Below are 16,267 nucleotides of genomic sequence, written 5' to 3' on the forward strand. Positions count from 1 at the left end.
TAAGACAGAGGCTGAGTACCTCACTGACACAATAATATGGCAACAACTGAGTGTCTGCTTCTGTCAGTCTGAAATAGTCGGCTTGATGAGCAATGAGCTGTACGTGAGTATGATCAGCTGATCTTCTACAGGTTAGCAGCCAGTGAGGAGGCAGACACATTGAGCGGAGCTACCTTTGTACAAAGGTAACACACCTCCACGAACACACACAGACAAGCACAGGAGAGAGAGAGAAAGAGGCAAAAGGCCATCGTGAGAGAAACTCAGGGACCATGACAGGGAGACTGTTTGGTTTCTGGCAGAACCACGTTACCATGGAACTACACAGAAGACAAGGTCTTCATGACAGAGAACAACAGCAAGAGGTGTCTCCTTCTTTCTCTGTTGTCCCTGACTGGTGACCAGATCAGGGTACACCATGTCTTGAACTTATGGCACATGGAAGAGGTTCTAGCCCCTCTGTGACCCAAGAACTGGGGAATTTTGACCCACAGAAAAGGGATGAATGAGTAGAAGACTCATACTGAGCATTTTGTGGTTGCACAAACAGAACAGGATTTCACAGAGAAGCCAAATAAGAAATGATAAAAGAATCAAAGGGCTTTTACATGAAAATTATTGAAAACAGAAGTCACGCCTCTACTTCAGTTAGAGGCGCAACTAACTTATTGGGTGTTTATTTGTAAGCTCAGAAGAAAGTCAAAACTTCATTTATTATTATGATTTTAAATTGATGTACCGCAATTATTACTGTTTTTATATATTACCTTTGATTCATCATATCTGCTGTCTAAACGCTTTCACAATCCTGCTCCTTTTTTACAGCCAATAATGAGACAATATTTTTATATTTACAGGAAAATACCAGATAATGTATTTTTTCTGAAACTGAACAAATAAACAAATAAATAAATACTGTATCACTGAGTGTGTCTAAAGAACAAGTACCTTGATCAACATTAAGGTATTAATAGTTGCAAGACTGTAAAGTTATTATTTTTAAATAATGTGAAATGTGTTATATTAGATGATATGGACTGATTGGTAAATGGACTGATTCTTATATAACACTTTTCACTCTCCTGGAGCAATCAAAGCACTTTATATAACATGCCACATTTACGCATTCACACCAATTCCCACTTTCTTCTATGCTTTAAGTGCTTTCTAGCTAACTTTCAGACACATTGCATCGGAGAGCAACTTGTGGTTAGTATCTTACCCTCGGATATTTAGCATGCAGATTGGCGGAGGCAGAGATCAAACCACCAACCTTCCGATCAAAAATAAAATTATTTGTTGGTTTCCTCTGAAAATTGATATCAGAGGTATATAGGCTCCTATTTTTAACAGAGTAAATCATGTAGTCAGACTGTTCATAAAGTTATCATTTCTGTCCTTTTCTTTCCATGTACAGTTGTGGGGTTTATGAATATTCCCCACCCTAAGCTATGTATGATCTGATACCACTTTACTTCCTTTGCTGGTTTAGAACACAAGCATTTGAGTCAATTTAAATCAGTTTTGTTTATTTAACAACAATTCACAATAACAGTCACCTTAATGTGCTTTATTTTGTAAGTTAAACACCCTGCAATAAACAACAAGCGCCTGGTAACAGCTGAGAGGAAGAACTAAGCCTGACACTGACAGAAAATACAACTGCCTCTGCAGGCAGCTTACTTAAAATAAAAAGAACAAAAAGTTGATCTTTTCCTAAAACTGTTAAAAGAAGAAAAACAATTTTATAGAAATATGTCAAGTGATGCTTAATTCATCCAGGAGAAAAGAAAGATCAAATGATTTTAGAAAAGACACAGAAAACATCTGTAAATATCCACTGCTCAAAAAAATTAAAATAATTACTTTTAATTCGAGTAAAGCATCACAACACTTAAACATCTCTGCTCTGTGAAGTAGCAAAACATGCAGATAACAAAAGGTGCATCCCAAATCAGGAATCATTTTACAACTAGAGGTCACTGACATTTTTTCCTTTCTCATCTTTTCTGTCTTTTTCACTACTTTTACTTTTGGCTAGAGTTATCATCGTTACTGGTAGGATGAGATGAGACAATCCCTGGATGCTACAGAGGTTCTACAGGCAGTCTAGCTCCTCTAGGATGCCAGTTCAATGCGTGCAATTGCCAGGTTTGCTAGCACAGTCTCAACAGTTTGTCACCCATTGTCAGATCCTATGCAGGTGCCTGTGGGTCCTGGGTTCCTCCCTGTATGACAATGCTCAGCCTCATGTGTTGAGAGTATGCAGGCAGTTATTGGAGGATTAAGGAATTGATACCACTGATTGACCCCTATACTCCCTGACCAAAATCCAACTGGGACATTATGCTCCTCTCCATCTGCCAGGTTGCAGCTCAGACTGTCCAGGAGCTCAGTGATGCCCTGGTTCAGATCTGGGAGGAGATCCCCAGGACATCATCATCTCTTGTGGAGTATGCTCCAACATTGTCAGGAAAGCATAGAAGTCCATGGAGGACAAACTGACTACTCAGTATAATTTTGAGTTGGTGCAATGAAATTTCAACAAAATGGTCTGCATAACTTTTTTTTTTCCACTTTGATGTGTATCAAAATTCAGCCCCCTGTATGTTGATTATTTTGATTTCAAGATGTTGTTTATTTGTATTTTTATTTATTTGTTTATTTATTTAGCAGTGAACATGTAACAATACTTGCAGTTCAGTGAATGTTCATCTGTGCAAAGCATCCTGGTCTCAAAGCATGATTATCACTCAGGCTATTATGATGAATGATTTCACTTATTTTACTTTATTTTATAAAACAGTGAATAATCTCAATTTCTCCAACGATCTCTTAAATTCAAATGAAACTCAGTTTTGTCACTGATCCAGTTGGTTTTGCAGATCTTGTTATTACTCTGAAAGAAATGATGCAGCATAATTCAGTCATTAAAGGTGATTTAGAACTAAATTTACTTCCTTAAAAACTTGAGTATTTGAGTTCATCGTTACAGCAACAAATCACAACATGTAAACTATTTTATTTCTGCACAGTTACCCAGAGCTGTTTGTGATTTAACTTCAGAATAAACTGTTTCATCAGCTGCTGCAGGAGCTGGTTTCCCTGCAAAGAAATGATTTGTCAAATGTCATTGTTACTGCCTCTTTGTTCAAAGTGACAACTTGATTAATTTTTACAACTTTTTCTTCTTGTGTAAAAATAATTAAAACTCGAAGCAAGCATGAAATTAGGTACTTATTTGATTACTTTACTTACCTTTGTGTCTCTTCGGTTTCGCTTTATTGTAATTGACCTGTGCATACAACAGGCTGTCATCTAAAAGAAGATGGACAGATGATCAGGATAAAAAGCCTCAGTTCAACGCTCCTCCACCCCTGGTCATTAAAGTCAGTGACTCTACAATCCAGTGAGGGAAATTTATGTATTTATGTAACTGATATCATCACTACCCCCTTAAAATGATGAAGTAATGGTGTAGTCAATGAGGATTGCTTGATGCATAAAAAACAAGAAAAAAGAAAAAAACATGTTATTACTTTACTAACCGTTGTCTTTCTTGGTTTTAGCTCTATCGTGGGAGACCTGTGGATACAACACACTGCCATCTGAAAGAGGACGGACAGATGATCAGGATAAAAAAAAAGGGTGAAGTGTGTTAATTTTTCATTACATTCATATCTCTGTCAGTCAACACCACACTGATCATCTAAACCTATTAAAGGTCTATTAAAGATGAGATGTTTCTGTCATGTTTAAAAACATTTCTATGAAAACCTGTCAGCCCTCAATTCAGTTTCACATCAGCTCAACCCTCCTTCATCCTGCTCAGCACGACCCTTTCACTAAGCTCAAATCCAAACCTTAAGGATCACTCTTCACTTTTCCTCCATCTCTGTCAGAACCTAAATTCCAGTGAGGGCATGTAGCTCATACCATTTATGTCCTTTGAAAACAATAATCTGATCTAATAAACAGCCTCCTCACATGTTTCTTCTATTCTCTTATTTCTGATAAGAACAGGTTTGAAATTAATTACATGCAACGCTTGTAGGTGAAAATATTACACTCACACTAACATAATAATGATGTTTATTACATATCTACATACCTACATGCTAGATAGTACAGAGGTAAAAAAAGAAAAAAAAAAGAAAGAAAAAATAAGGAATTTTATTGAACTATACCAAAATCTACCAAACTGACATAACACAGAGCGAGATAAACATCAGGGATATCAGTTTGTCTAATTAGGAAGCGTAAACCCGTCTGAATCCGTTTTAGCTGCTTTGGTGCAAATCAAAGTGACAAGAGGTGCACTGGAGAGGCAACAACAAGGCAACTGCCAAAAAATAAACGTTTCTACAAGGAGTCTATTTCTTACAGTTTGACCAGAAACATGCACATGCTGCTTGATTAAAGCCCTTATGGCCCAGATGCTCAGCTCTCCTTGTGTTACAGATCATCTCCTAGTATGTCGCAGCACTTTCCTGAGAGTGCGCTAAATGTGTCCTCCTGAACAAGCTGGTCAACCTGAATGGACTGCAGGTGGTATACCATCTCATACAACCAGTAGTGACAGGAACACCAGCAAAAAGCAAAACTAGAAAACAATCATCCAGGAGGAATGAGATGGATTCATAAAACAGATTCACACGGTTTATGTTTTGTAGGACAGACTGGTCTTAAAGTTGAACTGACCCTGTGTTACACCAGAAGGACCAAGTGTCCAACTTCTTTTTTTTCTTATCTGTGTGCTGCATATTTCTAAAACTTCCATGTTTAAACATAAATAATCACATAGTCTTCATATGTCTGTGCTACTGTATCTACTTTACCATTATGTGTGTCATCGTGGTCTTTGATTGATTCATAAACACAAGCATCCCCTACAAAAACAAGCCAATGTCAGATTAGTAATTGAAATTCTTTTGAATAGATTTGATTATATTTGAAATCAAACTAGAAACAGATAAATTGGACCTGGAGTTTAAAATCTGTCAGTAAATAAATAAAGCAACAACAATAAAACTTGTCATGGATCAGGCTGACCTTGAAGAGTAGAAGCATGTCGACTGTGTTGAGCTTCATCCTTGATCATGTGGTTCATTGCAGAGCTCTGATTTGTGCTCCGAGTCCTGGTAGAACAAAAAGAAAAAGTAGTAAACCAATAGATTTAATAAGAAACACAGGATATACTTCTAGTACAGGAGAGGGGAGATTTTAACCAACCTGGTAAAGATTGAATCTGGAAGAAAAGAAAATTTCAGTGTTATATAGTAAATTGTTCTGGTACATGGAGTGTTGAAGATACATATGTGAATTTTATTATTTACTTTATATTCAGTTCAGAAAATGGTCTCACCCTTTTTGAAGCGACACAACAGCAGCAGAAGAAGAATCAGTAAAATTCCACAAACAAGTCCAACGATCAAAGGAGTGAGAAATGAAGAGCTTTCAGGCTCAGGTGCTGCTGTAATAATACCAGGCTTTAATTAGACGTATTTATCCAGATTCATCCACATAATTTAGGAACATTTTAAAACATAAAATATAGTACTATTCACAATATCACTATTCCTAATAAAAAGTGAAAAGATTGCACTTGTTTTACACCCTCCTGTTCTCTGGTGATTATTTACCTGAATAGCGATAATAAGAAAACTTTGATCTGAATGTCCCATCACCTGTTCATCACTCCTATCTCATATCATTTTGATTAGTTTGTCATTTCTATGGAAAATCACATGAGAAAGAAAAAATGTATCTTCTCAACCTGTAGTAGGGCTGGATTGGACAAGAAATTGGCCCTGGCACTTTTGGCCCAGGTGGCCCAGCATGATATACGTATCATACATACTTAGACATGTGACAGTTCACTATTAGTAGTGGCTGATGGTCAAAGTAGGCATTCATTTTACTGGAATCCTTGAATCTCGCTTCCTAATTATATCCCTCCATCTACTTCTTTATGGCTGGTGCTAGCAAGAACAGCCTCCTGAGCCTATGAGACCTGGTTACTGGATGTTTCTGGCCCCAGGCCTAGAGGGACATACAATACAATTACAACGCAATTTTTCTTATATAGCACATTTAAAAACCAGATGTATGCCAAAGTGCTTCACGGAAACCAATTAAGAGCAATAATAAATACAAGTAAATAAAATAATAAAATAAAATAAATACAAATAAAATATACTGACAGGCAGTGTTGGGAAGGTTACTTTTAAAATGTATTCCAGTACAGATTACAGAATACATGCCCCAAAATGTATTTTGTAACGTATTCCGTTACGTTACTCAAAGAGAGTACTTAATATACTGTCATGCTTTTTACAACTACGTGAATGTACTATTGCTGTGATTTATTACTGTTACTGAAGGTCCGCGGCTCCGAACCGTAGTAAAGGGACCTCTGGCTAATACGTCGGTTCTGTGTCGGGCTCGTAGCCGAAAACTAGCTTTACTTTGTTGTCTGGGTCACTTTGCTAGCGAGAGACAGAGAGAGGCGTTGAAAGGCTGCTCCAACAGAACTTATTGTTTCGGAGGAAAACACGAACACAGTCGAGTCTTAATAGCTTACTTACAACTGGGCTCGTCAGGCACTCTTCTTGGCTGCAGTGGTTATTATTATATTTACATGCTTCTAGCTCCCATTTTTCCTTGATGACAGCTAGTACTTTTCCACTCTCCTTTCCCCCCTCCCTCGCTCACAGACACATAACGTGTATGGCAGTCCATTCTCCCTGCAGCACGGACTACACTGCCTATGATGCTACATTCTTTAGAGCTATACCTGTAGCATTTTGCCTATTAGCTTAGCACAACAACAACAACAAAAAGGCGCAGAGAGAGAGTGTCACCCTGTAACCATGGCAACCGTAACGCCACCTGGAACAACAGATCGTAGCTGTCAAACAAAACCTAAACAGTCCTGACCCGCCACAATATGAAACAGGGAAGTACCGCTGTGTAATCCATTTATTTCAACAAAGTAACTGTATTCTAAATACCACCTTTTTAAACGGTAACTGTAACGGAATACACTTACTCATATTTTGTATTTTAAATACGTAGCCTAACTGCGGTACATGTATTCCGTTACTCCCCAACACTGCTGACAGGTGGGAGACATAACTAACCAATGATATACCAGGCATAGTAGGCACGAGCCGAAAGGCTGAAGGTTAAATGCTAAAAACATTAATAAAAGCAAAAAAAGCATAATTAGGAAGGGAGAGACTCAAAGATTCAGGTAAAACTGAATGGCTACTTTGACCACAAGTCACTGCTGATAGCTAAAGTGTATGTTTAGTTAGCAATCATGGTAGGCTCCATGGACCAAAAATGCCAAGCTTGATTTTTTTGTCCCAGTCCAGTCCAGCCTGGAGCCCAGAGTGACAGGATATCCTTCAGTAATGGTGCGTTCACACCGAACGCGACAGACACGACCAGAGGTTCAGGTTTACATGTAAAGTCAATGGAGGAGCGCGATGAAGCACGACTGGGGGTTGCCCGAAACTGCAGAAGCAGATTTGTGTCGCAAAAGCGCTTTTCTGCCTGATTTCTGCAGCCAAGTAGCGCGACTGACACGTTTGAAGCGCAAAGTAAAATCCACGCTGCAGTTTGTGTGGTGCATTTTGTGCATTCACGCTTATCTCATCTACCGCTCGAGTTGGAAAAATCTGAACTCCAGCGTCAAGTCGCGCCGCGACAACCAATCAGGAGCCTGGTGATGTGATGCTCTGACCTAGTTCAAAGGGGCAAGTCCAGCCAAAGCCATTCATTCTAGCAATCAGTAGTTTTCTGATGAGGCAGCAGGCTCTCCAGGGCAGAAACAATGTTCTTATTTTTCTCCTCCTTCTCCCTGAGGCTCTTCCACTTTAAGCTAGGTCCTTTTTATTCCTATCTCTCTGTAAATAGTTATATTTATGTTTAATGTTTTTCTGTTTGAGCATCTTAATATTATTTCAAATAAATTTTTGTAATGAGTAATGTGTAAGTCTGATTATGAGTCTGACTGTGTCAGGATAAATGACCTGCTACTATCCAATGACACATCAGCTTTCCGGTATCTTTTGTTCGTTTCTCCTCCTCTTCTTTTCTCTTTTTTCTAAACTGAGGACCTGATGACTTCCATTGCTTTTAATTTTGCACTCCAGTATGAACACCCATCCCCCCAACCCGAGGATCACCACAACATAACCTAACAGACCTACACCTTAGTTCACAGATTGGCTTTGTCTAGGGTGTATTTCTGGGATTTCGCACAACCCAGGATTCAAATCATGAATATATAATGGGCTTTGATTTACAACATTATGAATGAAATGTGCTCTATTTTGAAGCAGCCGGCTCCTCTCCCCTGTCAACGGGTTGTGTGTGAGACTTTAAATCATCAAATTGTAAATTATACATTTTAAATTGTTATTGATCCCTTCACCCCTGGTCCTAAAGTGTATATTTATTTTCTTACTCTTCTTATATTTATTGTTTGTTTACTTGCACTGATGTAACTGGAGCCTCGTCCTCTCGTCTCTCTATATACTGCACTGTATGTAGCGGAGATGACAATAAAGTTTACTTCAGCAGCAAGTAGTCGCACCGAGGGCTCTCGCGCTCACTTTTCATGTATAGAAAAAACATCGGTGCAAATTATAAGTCTGTATCATTTTGTTGGTTTGTTGTTTTTATTTTGTTTTATTTTGCAAGTTGGCAATAACGTTTTTTTCACCAAGCAGCTAATAAAGCATGATGAAATACAATTTTGCCTCTTTCCTGTAGGATTGTATAATAGAATGAAACAATAATGCCAGTTATAAATAAAGACAATAAATTGAATGAATTACAAAACACCTATTTTATTTCTATTAGATCTGAAAAAGTTGTGTAATACTACAACCTGAAACGACAAATAGATTGTGTTGGCCTGTACAGGAGATAAAGGGAAAAAAAATTAACAACAGCTGTTAAATGGAATAGTCCAAATCACCAAAATAAACTGGACCTGGGCTTGTTGCAGGGATCTTAAGTTACTAAACATTTTGTGAGTGTATGCACTCACACTTTGGACCATATAATAATAAATATGTGCGTGATGAAAGTTGGGCAGCACGCTAACGTCCTTACTCCACTCTGTATGCTGGTATGGGTCTGACCCTTTCACTCCTTTGATTTTTTCCTCGTACTTTTTTTTTTGCCTTTTCGTCAAGTCTGTCTTTGTACGGACCTGCCGAGTTCACCGTCGTTTTGTACATAACTGTTTTTGGGGCAAATAAAATGCAAGTAGGGATTAAAACCGCAGAATTAATGATTACCGGTGCTGGAAATGCTAGCACTTGATGCAGTGTTTTGATTTGTTGCCACTGGTACCCACAAGGCAATGCGCGAAAGTCACGTGGTCTGTCAATCTCTATATGCGCTGGCATGACGTCGGGGAAGCATGAGTACGAGCAAATTTATTTATTTTTTGCCGATGCCCGTGATGCCGGCCCCCACCACAATGCCGCCCTGGGCAACCACCCGTATTGCTCGTATCAAAAACCGCTACTGTGTCTGGCACTACTTCCTCCCACATTTCCGCTTTACGCTCGTGAAAATTGCATATTTTAAAGCGCGACCAGTTCGCTTTGGACGCGCTTCGAGGTGCGAATGTGCACGAGACCAGCTAGGGGCGTCTGTTGCTTTTTGGTCGCGTCTATCGCGTTCGGTGTGAACGCACTGTAACAGAAAGGACCAGGATAGGTTCCAGCTAGTGCAGTGCAATATATACAATTACTTTTACTGCATGGCAACTGAGCCATGAAGTCTAAGACTAGTAAAATGTACCTTTTGTCTATGTAATTCATAGTGTTTCCTGTTGCTATAGTAACTGGAGCAAAGATTTTCTTTAAACCGACACAATATTTTGATTCACTCTTGGTAATTCAAATACAGTTAATGTCAGTTCTGCAGAGAAAAACAAACAAACTATACTGCTACTTTATCATGTTGTATTTAAACAGTAAACATGGCACTGTGGTGGTGTAAAACTTTGAAAATGTTTAAATTCAGAAGAGCTCTTGCATTTTTCTGCAGCCAGTGTGAATTTTTAACAATAATAACTATACAGTAGATATGGAGCCAGACAATAAGTAGAATCATATTGTCATCTAAATATTGTCTAGAGAATAAAATTAATACTGTCAAAATGAAGTAATTACTCCAGTCTGCAGAAAACTGCTGTGCACTTTTCAGTTTTTCTTTACACCTGTAGTCTCTATCGTGCAGTGAAATATTTAGCTTCCTCAATACACTTTTCCTTCGATGTTTTGTAGTTTTTTATTTATACTTCCCACTCTGTGTATTTTTCATATACTTCATATTGCCTCTGCTCTGTATATCTGAAGCCAGATATGTTGTAGATTTATAAAAGTCATGTTTGTTTATTCATGTTCAGAAAAAACTCACCAGTTTTCCCAATCCTGACTGACTGGCTGTCCTCTGTGTAGTAAACTGGGTTTCCTCTTCCTCCTCTGCACCTGTAGAGTCCTTCCTGTGAGACACTGATTTGGCCATTTGAGTGTAAAACTGCATCTTGTGTGGTCAGGGCTTCAGACGAGTTCTCATCTCTGTACCAGTAGTATTTCCATCCAGATGATGATGATGGGTTCACAGAGCAGTTTAGGGTCACACTGCCCCCTACTGGAATGTCTCTCATGTCTGACGTTATTTGGGCCTTTGGTTGATCTGCTGTTGAGTTTAGACAAAGACAGAAAGAAAATATATATTAAACCCAACACAAAGGTCAAGATCTCACTGCCCTGATGTTGTATGCCTTCATTTTACGTCTTGTATAAAACCTCTTAAATTTACAGTTTCCAACAACACATAGGAAGAAATAAGGCCAAATTGAAATGGTATGAGAGCAATTTTTTTTTTTTTTTAACTCAGCATGATAAAAGAGGTGTTAATAAGCATGTTGTTCACTTCAACTCTTTTTGCACATGCATACACATGCATACAGGTGCTTACACACACACACACACACACACACACACACACACACACACACACACACAGTACCTTGTCTTAGAACCATTGGGGGGTTTTACTGTAGGAGGTGTTGTGTTGTATTGTGTAAACTGTAACTGTCATGGGAATAAATAGCTGCGAGGAGAGCTGCTCTTTGAAGGATTTGGGCTAGAGACAGGTGAGGAGCATTGCTCCACTGCCTGGTTCTGACCAAAGCTCTCCCTCGTTAGCGAGTTAAAGACCGGTTGAAGATGTTCTGTCTTGTTTTCCGTTCTTCATGAGAAATAAGTCTCTAAACTAGCGGGGCCTGTGGAAACACAGACTCAACAGTTTGAATTTCAGATGTGGTGCTTAAAAGTGCTTGGAAGTGTAACTGTATTTCATTCACCACAAATAACTATCTGATTGAATAGTTTTCTTATCAGATAGAAAAATAAAATGAGTTGCAAAATGTAAAAGCAAAATGTCTCCACCTGGGCTGCCTTGCACCTCTGTCTGTTTCAATATGTGACCCCGCCCCTCCCCCTAACAGTCAGGAATGAGTGTGCTAACATACCTGTAGGTTGCTGTTTTAATGAGTATTTGATGGAAAATAACAATGGCGTAGTTTGCGCTCTCCAGTCGCATGATAGGTGAGTCCTAGTAAATCATTTTCCAGTAAGTGTACCTTACACTTGCTATTTTTTAAAAATTATGATTATTATTTTGCTAGCTATCACACTGAAGAAGTGATTGAAATGCACTGAGTGTGATACAATACGGCAGCGCTATTATACAGTTAGTTACGGCATGGAGATTTATGGAATATGCTGTGAACTTTGCTAACATTACTTAGCAGTAGCAGTAATATGAGTTACTTTACTCAAGTGAAAGCTTTAAACATTAGCCCGTTACATAAGTAGCCAACTTAAGGCTTTCTGATTAACACTCTGTGGTTGACGGGCCCAGAGTCACATTTCAACTTGGGTCGAAAGTGCGGACTTCAAACTATATACCAGTTTTTAAATTGTGTCGATGGGCCACGTAAAACCAGAGTTATGATAAAAAATACACGCAATGTTTTTTTCTGAATAGAACAGTGGTGTTTACAGCGGGAATAAACAGTAAAAATGGCGTTTTCTATGGACAGCGCTAGCAAACACTCTTCGCTTGGGAGTGGAAAAAAACATTCTTCCCCTACTGGTGGAAAAATTTACCATGTTGACCAATCAAAAAATGATATGGCAACATGTGGCATTTGGTTGTTTAGGAAGAGGGGGAAGTTTTGGGAGTGGCACCAGCGAGAGAAAGCGAGTTTTGATATGTGATAGATTTGTAACGTTTACTGTGTTTGGAGTCTCAAGTTAGTGTCATGGAACAGACATATTATAGTTGTTTAAGAAGTGTTACTACCACCTAGTGGTAACTAAGCAGAATGTCTTTTTTGTAGAGGAAGTAGTGTGCTCTTTAGCTGCTGCAGTGACAGCATTTGTAATCTGATGGCAATCTCTGCAATCCTGGTGTTAAAGTCCACAATATCGGCTTCATCCGTAAGTTCCTATACATTTAATGTGTATTAGTAAGTTTTGACACTGTTTTGAGTTAAATCATATGGAGGCAGGTAGATGCTTATATTTTTTTTAGCAGATGCTTCATCTGTGGTCGTCTTTTTCACTAGAGCAATGTTATTCTCCCAGTGTAATGGAACATGTCTTCATTGTGTATTTTGTATTCCTTTTCTTTGTACAGTTTTACAAAAAAAGAGAGAGAGAGAATTTATTTTCATCATTAAATCCTGCCAAACACAACAAGCGGCCTGTTTCTTGGAGGATGAAGTGCTGGGAATAAAGATTGTTAAGCTAGCTGTATAGCTGAAATTACGTTGCCTGGAACAAACTTCAGTGAGGACAGCATAGTTAGTGTGTTGTCTTGTGTAGTTAGTGTGTAGTGTAGTTGTTGTTTTGTTTTGTGTGTCAGTTCTACTAGTGAATGTCACAGTTGCTGCAAAAAAGCCTCCAAAGGCAGATTGCTGTCTCCATGTGGAAAACAGGAGTGACACACCTGTTGTCAGACCTGCAGGATTTATCACTGTGCTGTTCTCCTCTGTCTTATAGTGGACACAAACTATTTTTTGGACTGGCACAAATAATTTGTGTGCCTTCTTATTTGAGGCAGAACACCTGTATTGTAAATAGTTTTAAATGGTTATATAAAAACGTCTGAGCCTTGGCTGCATTTTTAGGTAAATAGTACCATATAACTTTGTTGTTTGCAAAAGTTGTGCATATTTTTTTAAAAAAAATGTACAATTTGTATTTGCATTTCAAGTTATGAAAATGATTCGTTAAACATGTTTGTGGTTTTCACTGTCAAAAATATCACTTTTTTCTAATCGTATTTTGTTTGAATTTAGATAAATTTTGCATTATGTCAAAATGAGAAAATAACAGATTGGCAAGATAAACAGTTTAAAGGTGAAATATAGCGGCTAAATCAAAAGTAGTCAAAAGCAGCCAATTACACCCTGGACACCAGAGGGTTAGAGGCTAAAAGCAAAGTTTTCACCAAGTACTGTTTATATTTGTGTGTATTGCTGCAGCTTTGTTAAGTATTAACTTGGTGCCTTTGGGTGAAATAATGGTAATATGAGGGACCGATCCATATTGTCACAAAGAATAGCCACTTGTTTCTGTGCTACCAAAGTTCCCTGGCTTTCATTCAAACTGTGTTTATCGTCAGCACCTACACATTAAACTACTTAAACATTATAAATGTCTTCAAGCTCACACTGAGGCCTGTGGGGCACTATCAGCCACTGAGACAGTTCACACATTTATGTGTATTTGTATATGAATATTTCATACTTTAAGGGTGCTTGTTTATTTAAGGGAGATGAACAAAATACATTACAATTGTACATAATCACATCACAGATGATAGATTAAGTAAATAGATTTTAATTAGATGCTTTTGCATTCTTAAAGTCTTATATGTTGAATTGAACTATGTGATCTGTTCAAAGCCTCCCAGTCAGTGCTGTTCTCCATGCCTGTCTGAATGTACACGATGTTATTAGCACAAACACTTTAGAGGTGATCATTTAGGACTTCAGCAATAATACAGACAGCAATGTAGTTAAACATCTTACAGTTAGTTTTATTGGGAATTAACTTAAAAACAAACAAACATCTGTTTCCTATTTTTTGTGTCATACCGGAAAGAGGCATCAATATCTGATGAGAAGACTTATTTATTTCTTTTTGGGGTTTTTTTTTCAACAGGAGATGAATATCTCTAATAAATTGATTTGTTCACATTTTCACATTTTAATTTTTAAGTGAAATGTGCATTTTGAGTTTATACACTATATGCATATAAGGCAACTGTTTCCTTTTGCAGTATTTTTGTGTGGTTTCTCTGTCTTAACAAAAGGGGAACACAGGTGTTTAAGTTCACCTAGGATGATTTGTTTTATTTTTCACGGTGGTCTTACTGAGGTGATCAGAGTTGAAACATACGTTCTCTTTTTTCTGTTTTGTTTTTGGCAGGGGGGTAATGTGCTGGAAAAGCTTGAAAAGGGCTTGAATTTGACCCTGAAAAAGGCGTATGAACCCTGTGTGTGCTACTATCAGCTGCAGCTCTTTGTCTGACTAACAATGTAACATGCTTTGTAGACCATTGAATTCATCCTGTGCTGACCATTATGACATTTGTCAAATGGAGATCACACAACAAACATGACTTACTTGATGCTGACAATGTGAAGGCTTCACTCCACTCTGTTGAAGAATATGAGTCATATCTGCGTCGACTCTTACACATGTAGTCTCCACTGCTGGACTCAGAAACTCTGAATGTCACATCATTATTGTGTGTCCACTGTGTGGCTGTCCTGGGTCGTCTCCATCCATACCACCACTCAGTGGTTTCACCTCCTTCCTGCACCTCACATGTCAGAGTGATCGTCTCACCTCTGAATATCTGAGGCCAGTTGGGTTGTTGTTTTACAACAACTTTATTGGAAACTGTTTACACATATTAACAGTTGAGATACAAATAGAAACATGAAATCAACACATAAAACTTAACACTGTATGTTTGATAATCATGAGTGAATGTATATTTCAAACTAAATGACTGAACTCACAGGTTATCTCAATGGTGACATCATCACTTATATCAGTGTAGTAAACTGGGTTTCCTCTTGTTCCTCTGCAGCTGTAGATTCCTCCTTGAGATACTCTGATATCTCTGTTTTGTTCATCTCTGATTTTACCTTCAGAGGTTGTTTGGGTTCGTCTGAACCACTCATATTTCCATCCATCAGAGCTCTGCACAGAGCAGGTCAGTGTCACACTGCCCCCTACTGGTATGATTGTTGTTCCTGCTGTCAGTGTGGCCCTGGGTTTATCTGCAGATATGAAAGAGGAAGAAAAATAAATATGTGTTTTTCATTATAACAACATAAGAACATTAAAAAAAATAAAGTTTATATTTAGATTAATATTTGCTGATCTCTAAATAACCACGGTCTAAATGTTTGTCCATTCTCTGGCCCTGAATGTAAACTAATGCTGGTTAGTTGGTTTAGATAACAGAAACATCATCACTTTAAACTTCATGAAGCTTTTCATGTTTCTTCTTTTCCTTTAGAAATGTAATTAAATTTAATTTCATCCATGATTGACTCTGTTGTTAAAACTCAATTTGTTAATTTTGTTAATGACAACTTGCAGATTCTGTGAGTATTGACGCACTGACTTTACAGTGGTCCTGGTTCAAGTTCAAGTTTCAATGACAAATTTAATTAAATGTTGTTCAGTTGATTATTTGAACAGGGATCATACATTTATGCTGTCGGTCACTGAAGACTTACCTAATACAGTTATAGAGACAGTATTACTGTTCTTTTTATCATGTGAGCTCTTCCTGTCACCAATGCACTGATATTCACCACTGTCACGTGTAGATATAATTTCTAATTTGGAGTCTTTGTTTGCGCTGTAGGAGAAAACGTCTCGACCATCCTTGTTGATTTGGTAATACCAGTCAGTGTCTTCTCCTTCATTCATGTCACATTTGAAGGTAACAAACTCTCCAATGAAAAAACTGGACCAGCTGGGTTCAATAGTTAGCACAGCATCTAGAATCCAGCATAACCACAAAGTTAACAATCTGAAACACTTCATGTACTATTGAAGGCACAACCTTAGTTTATATTCACAAAATTATAAATATAGTGATAGATATATAAATAAATAAATAAAAAGAAGAA

The 16,267-nt window shown here is 38.0% G+C and overlaps 1 protein-coding gene across 1 annotated transcript in view; it reads right to left on the minus strand.

Annotated features, from left to right (window-relative positions):
- Positions 1 to 2,359: 2,359 nt before the first annotated feature.
- Positions 2,360 to 16,267, minus strand: part of LOC148104161 (Fc receptor-like protein 5) — a 50,466-nt gene continuing 36,558 nt past the window's right edge. Inside the window, exons 6-15 of the mRNA XM_087836166.1 lie at positions 15,140 to 15,403; positions 14,739 to 15,017; positions 10,450 to 10,731; positions 5,366 to 5,473; positions 5,233 to 5,248; positions 5,053 to 5,138; positions 4,839 to 4,889; positions 3,549 to 3,608; positions 3,259 to 3,318; positions 2,360 to 3,105 (exon numbers count right to left, since the gene is read on the minus strand). Coding sequence (XP_087692292.1) covers positions 3,017 to 3,105; positions 3,259 to 3,318; positions 3,549 to 3,608; positions 4,839 to 4,889; positions 5,053 to 5,138; positions 5,233 to 5,248; positions 5,366 to 5,473; positions 10,450 to 10,731; positions 14,739 to 15,017; positions 15,140 to 15,403 — 1,295 coding nt within the window. The 3' untranslated portion in view covers positions 2,360 to 3,016. The remainder of the gene's footprint in view (positions 3,106 to 3,258; positions 3,319 to 3,548; positions 3,609 to 4,838; positions 4,890 to 5,052; positions 5,139 to 5,232; positions 5,249 to 5,365; positions 5,474 to 10,449; positions 10,732 to 14,738; positions 15,018 to 15,139; positions 15,404 to 16,267) is intronic.

Source organism: Neolamprologus brichardi, chromosome 3 (genome assembly GCF_056152115.1).
Source record: "Neolamprologus brichardi isolate AB-2024 chromosome 3, ASM5615211v1, whole genome shotgun sequence".
Lineage (NCBI taxonomy): Eukaryota > Metazoa > Chordata > Actinopteri > Cichliformes > Cichlidae > Neolamprologus > Neolamprologus brichardi.